The 14,602-nt window shown below is 36.6% G+C and overlaps 1 protein-coding gene across 1 annotated transcript; it reads right to left on the minus strand.

Moving 5' to 3' along the window:
- Positions 1-961: 961 nt before the first annotated feature.
- Positions 962-1,775, minus strand: LOC127771786 (uncharacterized). Its single transcript, XM_052297717.1, has 2 exons — positions 1,674-1,775; positions 962-1,553 (listed from the first exon to the last, which is right to left on the minus strand). Exons 1-2 carry the CDS (start codon positions 1,715-1,717, stop codon positions 1,223-1,225), a joined length of 375 nt encoding a protein of 124 aa, XP_052153677.1. The 5' UTR covers positions 1,718-1,775; the 3' UTR covers positions 962-1,222.
- Between the last annotated feature and the right edge of the window lie 12,827 nt (positions 1,776-14,602).

Genomic DNA, 14,602 nt, shown 5'->3' on the forward strand with positions numbered 1-14,602 from the left:
TTATATCTCCTCCTGTGCATAGAACTTCTCTTTTATCCAACACAGGTTCGTAACTGCATCACTGTCAGTTTTCGAACCAATGGGATGGAAATGGCTGTAATGACACTAATTTTGCTCAAATTAATTTGGTTTAGAGTAGCCGAGAAATGAAGAACTTCTGCAGTTCTGCTAGATCAGGCTCTAATTTTGTCTTCATCACGTCGGATTGGAGGCTATAGCTACAACATGGTTTTAGTGGCACCAAAATCTAAATTTTGTGAGCTTACCCTATACTCGAAACAAATTGTCCCGGTCAGTAAGTTTGTGGATTTGTTGAATAGAGAGCATCAGTTTTGATAAAGAGTGCTATGCCGGTTCAAGTGACTGGATGGATTCAGCTCAGACACAATCACCTGTAGATAGAATAAGAAACAACAGAGTATGCATCAGCATTCAACAATGAAATGTGACTAGTAAACTTTGCAATGATCTGTTAGTAATTGTTGTCCTTCCTTCGTCTCTACGGCTAGGCCCTCTAGGAACAACCCTAGGCAGTGTTTAATTTTTCGGTTTGGCTGATTCTATTGGAGGTTTCCGATATACCGAAATTTCTGAAATTTTAAAAATTTTGAACAATTTTTTGTCAAGTTTGAATGAAACATTACCAAATTCACTAAAAAATAAAAAATAAAAATTTCGGCCAAAATAATAACGTAGGGGGGTCCGAAATGACCGAAATTTCTAAAATTTCGGAAATGTCATTCCGGAATTTCTATCCCTGAGCCTAGGCACTCCAGTTTCTAGATTCGGGTGATCCGGTTTTTGCTAGGAGTGCAGCGAGTTGATCTAATTGTAATCTGCACGTTCCAGTGCTATGGTGTTTGGTCAATCTCTACACCAACAACTAGTAGTGGTGATATAGGGCTAACACAAGTTCATTTCATCACTCAAATCGTACATTACACAAACCAGCCAAACTCAGTTGTCCAGTGTGGTTGTATTATTTTTCCATATGCAATAAACTACAAGGAAGTCTCCTTGATTTACATAGGCATCATACATGCCTTACAGTAGTCTAGGGTGCATATTGGATACACCCACAATGCTCATGTCTTTATATTCCCATAATATGATCCAACTCCATCTGTCCTAGACATTTATTTGTTTAAGTATTATTAGCTAGTATCATAATATAGGTAAAGAAGGCCACATTTATTCTAGGACTGGGCAGGCTAGAAACATTCTAAGGACAGTGTTCTGTTTTCCCAATATACTGACAGTACCAATCTGGGGATCGATGACGTGGTGACATAGTGCCATCTGTCTGTCCATCAGTAGTACTGACCATGAGCTTTCTTTCATTAGAATCTGCACCTGAATTCTCTCCTTTGTTCATAACTCCACTGTTTGAGTGAGTATTAGCACCATAAGCTGCATGATTATGACCATCAGTTCTACCAAGGAAAAGATCTTCTGAATTTCCTTGTGTCACATCAGCAATTACAATTCCTACGAAGAAGAATGCCATGACCGCTAATGCAAAAAGATTTGCCTTCCTGGTGCTCATGATTTTGCTACAAATGTCAAAGGAAACATGATTTAAGGTCTTTACATGATATGTTATTAAGTGGTACAAAGGGAACATGAAAACAAGGAAGGGTATGTAGCAGAATCTCTAATACATAGAAACTCACCTTAGCAGATGCTCTGAAGGAGGTATGGTCTGAATGTTTAACATCACAATGGCTATATTTATAGCTTCAAAGCATGAATGAAAAATCCTAATTTACATTACATAAATACATTCCACTCACTTGTGATGACTATGATGGGGTGTCCTAGGTCACGTCTTTGCTGTGAAGAGTTTATAATGCGTTATGTCATCAAAGTGTTGGCCGGATGGCAATAGAATGTTATCATGCCATCTTCAAAAAATTTAGCGCAAGATCAGTTTTTGCCGTTGGTGAGATTGTGAGAAAGCCCTTTTTTTTTGCATTCACAGCTTTGGCAACTAAGGGGTATTTTATAACACAATGGATCAATGGAATATGGCATCGTGCCTATAGTATTACTAGGGCCGGCTCTACAATTTCAAGGGCCCTAGGGCGAGCTTGATGGTGTAGGCCCTTAAGATGTGTTTTCTATTTATATATTTTTAAACCATATATCTTCTGATAAAATAAACATTGAACATCTTATATATATAACCAAAGAACATCAAAATGGAGCTAATATGAATACCTTGAATAAAGGTCAAACTCTAACTGTCTAGCGACTCCATCAATAATACCTCACAAATAAAGAGATTACAAATATCCATGGCTTCTTACGAAAAAATACACTCCTTTAAACATTTTTGATGCAAAATCTTTAAAAAATATAACGAGATTAATATTATCCATCACATTCTTCTCAACTTAGCACACAGCCAAGCCTTGTCGTAGGGCCTAAACATAGTACGTTCTCGTGGTAATTTGGCCTTTCACCGAGCAGATGAGATAGTTAAGAGACATACTCCTTAGTTACTTCTTACTTGAATACAAACTCACTCAAGAATAGTACCTGAAAACTGAAGGTTGTGAGATCATGTTTCCACGGAGGCAGCAATGACGTGATCAGTTGGACATGGTCGCTCTGCCACCGCAAACAATCGCCACGCATTTGCTCCCAGTATATACGTATGTAGTTTCTAAAGGTAAACGCACGTATACGGCATACCAGCTCGTACTTACTTACCTGATCCTGGGCCCCTACTTACATTGGGCCCTAGGCCGTTGCACTCCTCGCCGTAGCTCTAAGCCGGGCCTGAGTATTACATGCAAAAACCTAAGGGGTATTTTTTTTTACTAAATCTGCTGCTATACTCATCATTTTAAGGGGAGCTGGGGCTTGCCCCATCACCCCAGACGACATATATATCTGTATTTTTTTTTTCATTTTAGCAACAAGATTGAATGGTTGTCTAACCAATAACAGCGGTCAGACATAATTGTCTTTTTATTTTGAAGCATCAAGAGCTTTATTAAAAATAGGAGGGTTTCAGAAACATAGAACATCAGCAATAAAGGCCTTTGAAGTGGTTTTTCAGATTTTCCGTTTGACAGTAATCAAAAGTCAATGTTCCATTCCCGTCCCTTGCTATCCTATTCAGATTAATACTTAGAAATTAGGAAAGTTTAAAATACAAAGGAACTATTATTCTTATTCTTCTGTTTACGCACTATTCATTGGATATCATATATAGTAAGCATCAAGAGACTGTGTTGGAGGGAACCAAAAGACCATGTTTTATTCCGGTTGTCCCTCAGTGTCCCACTGAGATAACTACTTCAAATTTGAAAAATAAAATCCAAGGGAACATTATTCTTATTCTTCTATTTACACAATGTTTGCACAACATATATTCTAACCGTGGATAAATAATGTCAGAGGAAATTAAAAGATAATGTTCATTCCCATTTCTCGTCCTATGAAGATTTAACTACTTCGAAATTGGAGAAAGTCAGAATGAAAAGAAACTATTATTCTTAATCTTTGTTTACGCCCTATATATTCTGTGGACAACTTAATATAACATGCATAAAGACGCTTGTTAGAAGGGAACCAAATCTTGTGTATTTATAGATCACCTAGCCTTACTGTGTGCACGGAGAAGGACGAGAGGGGGGAAGGGGTGTGGTGGGGTGGTGGGGGGGGGGGGCTTATTATATATGATTTCAATTTAGTGACACAGGGTCAATTCTTTGTTTCCACGGTGAGTTAGTTTAAAAGGAAATAATTATTGTGATATACAAATATTTTGCATGTTGCCGATGGAAAATGGAAAATTATGCTTTTAATTCTATTGAAAAATTATTTGTCATAATGGAGCTCGGAAATAAATTACTGCCAGTTTCTCCAAAATAAATAAAATATATATATGAGAATGAACTATTAAGTTTATCATGTTTTTGTTGCACTGTTAAACTGAACCTTTCTATTTATATTGCTCATCATGAAGTTATAACCAACAAGTTGGCTCTACTATTAACAAATCATCCACGGATAAGAGGTATGATTTCTCAATTATGCATGAGAATTGACTGAATTTTCGTACAGACAGTACTGTTAAATTAAGTTTGTGCTAGCATCGTCAAGTCCCATTCCTGCATTCTGTTTTGTGCTACAAATTCATGAATATTAACTTCTAGAAATTTTTATTATGTTATGCTAAAAGGTATCATATATTATAGTTTCTGCGTACTATTATGCTTAAAAAGAAATTTTTATTATTTTTATTATGTTATTCTGCGTACTAGGAAATTATGACACTTTGCGGAACAAAACTAGCTAGAGACAAACAGCGGCTAGCTTTTATTCCTTTCCCTCAGTTTTGTGCAAGTGTAGAACACAATCAGTAATCATACTTGAAATGTTTAATCATAATGACCACCATTTCCATTCATAATAAAAAAAATCCAGATAAGTTCTGTAACATCCTTATTATCTAATGCTAATTATCACAAAAATCATCATTCCATTGGAATGGTCCAACATTTGTTGTGAATTGAACAAAAAAACACCAAGCTTAAAACTTGGGGGCTCCTCACCTCATAAGCTAGTTGTTGCATTGAGAAAGGTTCTTATTAATTATCTATCATACAACTGGTATCAAAGCCATGCGATGAAATCCATTTTAGTGATACCTACCATGCATGATGATCAGGGAGCTGGCAACATATATGATGAATAACCTATGATAGCTCTCTACAAACCTTCCTTTTTTGCAGTATACTGAGTCCTCAAGAAAAACAAAATGAACAATGAGTTAAGTCATGAAATTAGAAAACAAGAAGAACAATATCAGTTTCAACTTGCACGATGCCTTATATAGAAGCATCTTGGTTCCCCTCTTCCCCAATTTGAACCGTAGGATATAAAATTGAAACGGCACCATACATGTTTTGCTCAGTAGTTAGGAAGAAAGTAGTAGTGTTTGAAAAAATGATGAAGAGAAATAATATTGTCAGAATTAATAAGGGATACCTCACAAGTAAAGCATATCTATACCCATGCAAAGTAGCTAAAACATGATTGTGTTGCCGTTCATAATAGACAACCATTGCATGTAGTGGATCAAGATCGTGCGCATTACTAAGCGGACAAGAACCTGGAGCACATGAGGAATAATTCTTGACGTGTCATGGACATACATAAAGTGAACGATAATAATTTTGTCACCAATAACGCAGAAAATGATTGAATGGCACATTTACCGAACACACTCTTTTAGAAATATCTTTGTCAAACGATGGTGCTCTTTGTCAAATGATATTGCCCTAGCATGAGTAGATAAGAACCACGAGAGTACGATGAATTATTCTTGACATGTCGTATACATGATAATGTCAATGATAGTAATTTATGACCAATAATATGGAAATTCATAGAATGGCACATTTACCAAACATAATCTTTGAGAAGTACTCCCTCCGTCCCAAAAAAAGGTAAACCATGGGTTTCCGTGTCCAACTTTGACTGTCCGTCTTATATGAAATTTTTTTATAATTCGTATTTTCATTGTTGTTAGATGATAAAACATGATTAATATTTTATGCGTGACTTGTCTTTTTAATTTTTTTCATAATTTTTTTAAATAAGACAGACGGTCAAACATTAGACACGGAAACTAGGGTTTGTCTTTTTTTGGGACGGAGGGAGTATGCTCGTGGATTTCATTTGCATGGCAGAAGTTAACTCTCAAAAATTGCATGCATTAACCAATAATGTCAGTGTAGTATGGTGCATCAAAATAGAACATGTCTTTCAAAATCTATATATGAGTAGCTAGTTTGCATTTGAGAAACAGAATTGTTTTGTGAGCGATTCATCCTTGTATATATGTTCAAAAGATATGGCCAACTGAAGGAACAGAAAGGGCATGAAATCTCAAATATCCGTTAGTCCTGCAGTCCAAATAATATCAAAGCATATGGCCATACGTACGTCACTGCATGTAACTTAGAAGTAATAACACATACGGTCGTGTTTATTCTATTGGACATATTAAACCAGCTCTGAATCATATGCTTCCAAGAACAACGTGTGTTTGCCAGACTATTTTGCAACACATATATCTTTAAAGAGACCCCAATGATTTCTCATTGAACTGATCTCGGAACATGTTGGTAGCATACAACTGAAACCAGACAAGAGTAGGCTAGATAGCAGTGATTGTCTTGCCAGGAGGACATCATATGACGTTATACACAGCTAAAGTGAGAGTTAAAGCAATCAGAGTGTATGGCAGAAAAAAAGCTTGAATGCTAGAAAAAATGGATGCTTTGCTCGTCAGAACGACAAGAGAATACCCAAATGTTCAGCACAGAGCTCGATATGGAGCAAAATTGCGAAACAGTGACATGCAGATGACAGCCTAGCTAGTATGGGGTTTCACTGACAAAAGTGGAAGACGGCCTCACAATCTTTGTTTGTAGTGATATATTATTCTGCTCGATATAAACCTTCTTTCAAAACGGTGACAGGTCACAATTCTATTATTCCGTGAGACTTAACTCAAGATGGTGGCAGCTCTTGAGTTAATCCTTCATTCGTGCATCGGATGTCTATAGAATTTAGGAACCGTCTGCTCTCCTCACTATCCACCATGATAGTTTAAAATTTTTTCATGCTTATTAGGTGTGGGTATTTATGGTGCAATCATGCTCATTCTTGTTATATAGGTTGTGTTTAGTTCCTGAAAAAAGTTGAAAGTTTGAAGAAAGTTATCCTATATCATAAAAAATGATGCTAATAAACATTATAAACGCTTAAAATTACAATGCACATTAATAAACGAGAACAAAACAAAATTCTAATCTAATTTTCAGACTAAATAGATGCAACTGGCATTTTGTTGGCTGGGTTGGCTGGTGATGGGCCCTGTAATGGCATGGGCCCTAGGCAGTCGCACAACCGGCCTAGGCCCCTAAGACAGCCCTGAACAAACAACATTGTTCAAGTCAGTCTTTTACTCACAACTTGTCTACCTCTTCAGCACGTTGAAAGTCACAAAGGAATCCTTGGCTGGAAGCGCTGGACAAACAAAGGAAATACTTCCAGTGAGTGTGATCCAGAGACCTCATTGGGGAAAATAAAAAGTCAATTGGATAAAAATATTCATGCCAAGAATGCACAGTGGGATCAGGGTGTTGAACATGGAAAATTTCGTAAAATCACTACGGGTGTGATCGATGCGTGTGGCATGAATGGAAGGCACTGGAGAATACTTAGAAAGGGGATGGAAACCCCATGCAATGACACCGATAAACTTATGTTTGTGACAACAACGACAATAACAATTGGCAATGGGGAAACAACAGCGCTCACCACAACCAATGGCCTGCACATGAAAGGGGTTTGCATCCTCATCTTGCTAACAACACGGGAAATCTGGAAGGAGAGAAACCAGGTAGTGTTTTAGCACTGGGAACTGCCCACTTTAGCTTTGACAGCAAAAATAAAGGAAGAGGCTAGAACCTGAGCCATAGCCAGAGCAAGACACCTCTCAGAGCTTTTACCTAGTGTTCACAACCCCTGCATACCATATTCTTGTCAATAATTGTTACTCCTTCTAGATTCAAGGAAATTGCAGTCTGGTGACGGTTCATTCAGATAAAATTTGGCTCAGTTCTTTTTAAAGACACGAATCCCATGGCGGATCCATTGTTAGGGCTTGTTGGTGGGCAAGCCCCGCCCCATCCCTTGTCTCTAATTATTTATTAGTGAGTCTAATTAGCTAGTAATTAGGTTAAATTTGGCCGCACGGCAAGAATGCCAGTATGTTAATTAGAGCTGAAGAGTTCGGTAATCGAAGTTGCAAATATATAACGCACTCTTAGTTCACCATACCAATTTGTTCACAGATTTTGTAGATATATATAAATATGGCTGCAAATTAAAATGGAGTGTCCGGGCAATGTGTACTCTAATGATCATATGAATATTTGGGTTTCATTAGAAATTATCTAGTTGATATATATATATATATATATATATATATATATATATATATATATATATATATATATATATATATATATATATATATATATATATATATATATATCTAGTTTGCTTTAGCACCCCCATCAATTTGCTCAAGATTTGCCAAGGATTACACATCTTTTTCCAAAATTTGTACTGGACTACAATACACTGGAAAATTCTAAACTCATCAGCTTGAACTTATTATTACGAATTTCACTGCTAGCAGGCTTCTACTGTTCCTACATGCATGCACAATCAAATCAACAGCTGCACACAATCATAAGCACCATAGGAAAAGTAGGATGCTACACAAAAGATGATGGTATGTCGCTCAAATCATTCAATATATACACACCAACACCATACCAGCCAGAAACTAGAGAGATTGGGATTACCACATGTAAGTTAATTTATATTATTACTTTTTCCATTTCAACTTCTACAAGGATGCCTCCTTGATTTGCAAATACAGCATACATGCCTTACAGTACATGTAAATACAGCATACATGCCTTACAGTCCAACAGTCCAAGAGATTTATTTATTTCAACATTATAGTATAGCGATGTACTGAAAGAAAGCTGCCACACTTATTACTCTAGGACTGGACTGGCTAGATATACATATATTCTACAGACATTTTTTCCCGATATAACTGCAATACCAACTAAGGGTTTCAAAACGTGCTCCATCTGTAGTGGTCCCTAGTTTTCTTTCACTAGAATGACCTGCAATTGAGTTCTCTCCTTTGTTCATATCCCCACTGTCTGAGTGAGTATTTGCACCATAAGCCGCTGTAGGATTATGACCATCCATTCTACCAAGAGAAAAATATGTTCCCGGAGTCTCTCTAGCCGCATCACCAATCACAGTTCCTAAGAAGAGCAGTGCCATGATCGACAGCGCGGCAAGATTTGCTCGTGCAGTGCTCATGATTTTGCTATACATATCAAAGGGACATGATATTAGGCCAAAGTTTGTAGCTTATTTTATTAAGAGGAACAAAGCAAACAAGGAATTGAATGTAGTACATTGTCCAATACAGATAAACTTACCTTAGTATCATATGCTCGAAAAGAAGTATAGTGTTAATGCTCGCATCGCAATGGCTATATTTATAGTGTCAAGCATGAATAAATAATTCTGTTTTAAATTCCCTAAATATGGTCCACTCAATTGTGACTGAGATGGGTTGTCCTAGGTCACGTCTCTAATTGGATGACCTCAATATAATGGGATTGAGATCCTCTGCAGTCAAATGTATGATGCCTTTGTCACTGACATGTGTGGGTCCAGGGATCATTAGGCCCAAATGTTAGTGACAAAGTCACGTGACTTCGACTGCAGAGGATCCTGATCCATCTCAAAGTGTGTGCTATGTCGTTAAAGTCATGCACGATAATAGAATAGTAATCTGTCAACTTCAAAAATTTTAGGGCAACTTCAGTTTTTTGTCAATGGTGAAGGCCCTGCACTCTTGCATTGGCAGCTAAGGGGTCTTTTCATCTATGAGGATTAATGGCATAGTATATCTATATATACTATAACTTGGTAAAACCTATGTGAATTTTTTTCATTGAATAAGCTGGTAATCTATAATTTTATGTGGAGCAACCGTTTGTCCCATCACCAAATCCTATTATCTTATCTTAGCAACAAAACTGAAAACAGACGCAAAAGATATAGACAACAGACCATATCTTGCACTCACAGCCCTCAGTGTCCTGCTAAATAACTACTTTGGAGAATTGGATAATTTAAAAATAGGGAGGAACTATTGCTCCTATTCTCTTGTTTAGATATCACATCATGCTTTGAGGACTCAAATCTGGAGTCATTACATATTAGCATGTTAGTGTCTGGGCATGGGGTGATGTGCGATTGTGGTAGGACCGTAGGACTATGTACATCTACAACTAAGTAAATACAATTAAGTAAACTTGGGTCGAATAATCTAAATTGAGTGCAAGGACCAAGCATTATTTTTTACTTTTGCACCACAAGCTTTATACAGGTTACCATATGTTCATTTTAAAAAAAACATATAGCATGACACAGTTTCAGTTATTTCTCTTGTCCTTGTGATGAATGTAATGAAAATCAATTGAAAACCATCTATCCTCTTTGAAATTTGAGAGAGTGGCGGATAAGCAAACGATGTGGTTTACGTACTTGTGAACTAGCGTGGAGGACATATGAGAGTGATGTGAACGCGGTTGATATCTCTGGTGGACAATTATCTGTTACTTGCTTCATGTTGTACCAATTTGCTTGACTTGTGGTCCAATAGTGTAATTTATCTCAATTCATTTTGCAGCAGAACAGATTTACATGTAGATTTTGAATTAATTTAGTGACTTAGGGTCAGATCGATCCATCTTTTCAAAGTGACACTGGTGGAGAAATGCTCTTTACTCCCGGTTTGAAGCCCTCTGTATTCTCGGTTTTCCAACCGAGACTACGAATCCAGGATTAAAGATCGTTATCTTTAGTCCCGGTTAGTAACACTAATAGGGAGTAAAGAGGGGAATTTTTAGTCCCGATTAGTAAAGAGGGTAGTGCCATGTCCCATTCTTCTCTTTTTTTTTATTGTTGTTTGCATATTGATTTCACACCAATCTCACCATCACAAAATCCAAATCGAGATTCTCCCTACATCCCCAGATCAAAGTAACAACATCACAAATCGTAATATTCACATCACAAATTGTCAGAAAAAAAACATCACAAATTCTATAAAAAAATTCATCACAAATACATCACAGATCAAATAACACAGATCCAATGAATCACAAATTCTTAAAAAAAGAGAAAGAAATAAAGCCACCGCTAGCTACTGCCGCGGGATGCCGCCGGCCCGCCGCCGCCTCCTGCCGTGGGCGGCAGGCACCTCTTGCCTCTCGCCGCGGACCGCCGACCGTGCCCAGGCCCCCACCGTCGCTCCCCGCCGCCGGCCTCATTGGCCGCCGCTTGCTAGTCACCGGCGCTACCGAGAGTCGAGAGAAGGAGGAATAGAAAGAGTGTGAGAGATATAGGAGGAATAGAAGGAGAGGATAAGAGTGAGAGAGAGAGAGGAGGAATAGAAGATAGAAAATTTTGAGGATAAGAGCAAGGGATTATATACGGTATATTGATTTTTAGTCCCAGTAGGAAAAAATCACTGATTTTAGTCCCGGTTGATGTTACCAACCGGGACTAAAGATCTTTAGGACCTGACAGCCTCTGACACGAGGTGAACTAGGAGTAAAAGATCATCTTTAGTCCCGGTTGGTGTTTCCAACTGGGACTAAAGATCACATAGTCCCTTTACACTTATAAACCGGGACTAAAAATGTTTTTTAGTCCCGATTTTTAATGGAACCGAGACTATTGTGGATTTGGGTCAACCGACCAAAGATGGTTTATCCAGTAGTATGATTTTCCGAAGAAACAGTGCTACAAAAAATTCCATGTTGTTGAGGGAAATGGGAAAAACATGCATATATGCTAAATAAAATTTAGCTATCTGAATTGACCTCAGAAATTTCATAATATCAATGTTGTGACTGATCTTATGATTGTTTAACTTTAGTATTGAACATGAATGACATGTGCGCTGACAGATCTGCCAGTTTGTCTAATGAATAAAACATCTGTTTTGGATGCACTGCACTTATTAGCTAGTATTTCTTTTGTGTTCAAAGGTTCTCAACCCTCATGTCTTCCCATACAAAGCCAATGATATAGGGATCTAGCAATTTGAACAGCGGAAAAGTGCCCAAGAAAACTCGGCGTTTTGGTTCATGATCTTCTCTTTTACTGGATATTCTACAAGATGATACAATTCTGTGTTGATATTTACTTAGGTCCATGATATCATTGTTCAAAAAAGTAACTTGCTAGTCGGTAAGAAAGAAACATTTTAATGTTACATAATCAACTGACAATTGATAATTCACAATGGGTAAATAATGAGAATTAATCTCAAGTAATGGGCACGTTGTGGGAATTATGAGGTAATGGTGTAACAATGTAAACTCAAAAAGAAGAGGGTATACTGAAAATCATATTATATTACTTACTGCGACAGAAATTGAGCACCATAGATACAAAATTCATAAACATTAATTAGGTTGTTCATCTTCCATAATTTTAACTAGTCACTCCACCATTTCCCATGTCTGATTGTCCAGGTTGAATAAAATATGATAATGATCTTCTAAGTTCCTCATGGAAACTTCCCACTGTAATCTTTGAATCCTTGTATATGTAGTTGTCGCCAGGTTCTAACTAAAAAGTGGCTAGAAGATACATTTTTCTCTATTATGCTTGAGAAGTGACTGAAAATTTTCATACACAAAACTGTTAAATTATGATTGCGCTGGCATTATTGTCAAGTTACATTCTTGCATCAAATATTACTAATATATATTAGACATATTGCATCAATATGTGATTACTTTTCAAAATATAGATTAAGGTATGCTAAAACATTTATTTTAACCGATGGTGCATAGTACTGGTTTGCTGAACAAACTAGCTAGACAACCCACACTTACTTTTTTGTGCCTTCCCCCCTTGTACTTATACATGACATATGTTTAATCATGATGACCATCATGTTAGTTTTATTCATATTAACATATCAAGATAGAAAAGTTCTATAATATAATAGCAATCCAATGTAGACTACCAGTAAATCCACCAATAAATGTTCATTAGCAATGTAGCTAGATGATATGGAACTAGATGCCTGCAATACAAACTTCAAGAGATGCCTTGTCTAGAAATTAAGCTAACTATGCACCCCATTTGGATAATCAAATTTCTCTTTCAAATTAAGGGAAGTTCTAAAATCTCAAAAAATGTTGTAACAACAGTGGATTGGTTGCCTTTGTGTTGTTCAATTTCTTTTGCCCTACGCTTGGATCTTCCTGCATCTATAAATGCATTTGATTACTTGAGTTGACCAAGAAATTTCGATATTTCACACCCTAATCCATACTCTACGACATGAAGAATGGAACCATTGGATACCATCGGAGAAAGGACACAACATGGGCACATGTTCTGCAAAACAATTTCATGGTAACAATTCGATTAGGGAGCTGGCAACATAGTTACGATCAAGTTGGTGTACTATAATATATCTCTGCAAACATTTCCTTTTACATTAATTATATCAAATCTCTTCGTGAAATAAATAAAATGTATAATTATTTATGAAACTACAGAACCGGATAACTACAGGAGCAAAATTAAATACGTACGTGTGATGCCCTATATAAAAACATCTTGGTTCCCTTGACTCTTTTTTGGACCAAACGACAAACTTCGTAGAAACGTGGGATAATATACTATAACACAAAAAAATGTTTCTATATGTGATTAATTTGACTTATAGTTATGTGTTATCACGCACAAATATAACCATTTGTGAATTTATACCAGCCAGTCATTTGGACAACATCAAAGACATAAATAATATTATGAAAATAAGGGCAACATCACAAGTAAAGCATAAGTATTTATATCCATGCAAAGTACCTGAAAAGAATCATTGCTATCATTCAAAGAAGACAACCATTCCACAACTAATGTGGAATGTAGTGGATCAAGATCATGCGCATTACTAAGCGGACAAAAACAGCGGGCACATGAAGAATAATTCTTGGCGTGTTATGGCCATAAAGGAATCTATAATAATTTTGTCACCAATAACACGGAAAATGATTGAATGGTGCATCACCGAACATCTCTTTTAAAAATATCTTTGTCGAATGAAGTTGTGCGGCACGAATATAGATAAGAACAACGAGCACACGATAAATAATTCGTGACATGGCATGTACAAAAGTGAATGGTAGTGATTTTGTCACCAAATACATGAAAATGATTGACTTTCAGATTTACAGTACAACAAAAACACATTGTAGATATATTTTTCTAACACTATAGAGACATTTTTCTAACAACATAGAGGCGTTCTGAAAATGCCTAACAAATGCCTTGTGGTGAATTGTCTCTACAAATGAAAACACATTACACAATATCTTTATGTCTTGTGACTCTTTAGTCATTTTTAGAAGCATCTTTTATGTTTATAAAAGAGGAGACACAGTTTGTACAAACAATAAACCTATTGCCCGTTTATGTATGCGCCTTGTGTTACTTATATCTAGTTAACTAACGCATATTAACCTCCTAAAATGTACCTCTAGATAGAATAAAACTAAAAAGCTAATTAAAAAGTGCCTAAAAGAAGCTGTAGAAACTGTCCCTAGTTAAGGTGAAAGTATTGTAGGAGATATTTGAAAATTTTACCTCTATAGTGTGGACCTCCTGATTTTAAATGCAATTTTAAAACAGTCTCTAGAAAATTATTCTACATAAGATTGGAAACCGAACACACTCTTTCAGAAGCATCTTTGTCGAATGAATTTTCAGAACGAGACCGGGCTAGCATGTAACTCCCACAAATCACAGGCAATAATCATTCACGAGCATGTAGTCCTATCTTGCATTCAAATAGAACATGGTATTTATAATATAGTCTTGGAGAAAATTAAAGAACGAGTTGTTTACTGAGGTATTCAAAATCATTGTCCTGGAGAAC

Source organism: Oryza glaberrima, chromosome 4 (assembly GCF_000147395.1).
Source record: "Oryza glaberrima chromosome 4, OglaRS2, whole genome shotgun sequence".
In the NCBI taxonomy this organism is placed as follows: domain Eukaryota; kingdom Viridiplantae; phylum Streptophyta; class Magnoliopsida; order Poales; family Poaceae; genus Oryza; species Oryza glaberrima.

Excerpts from the sequence above, each read along its gene's own strand:
- LOC127771786 (XM_052297717.1), bottom strand. The coding sequence starts at position 1,717 with ATGTTAAACATTCAGACCATACCTCCTTCAGAGCATCTGCTAAG. Across the intron at positions 1,554-1,673 it reads CCTTCAGAGCATCTGCTAAG|CAAAATCATGAGCACCAGGA; the intron begins GTGAGTTTCTAT and ends TGACATTTGTAG.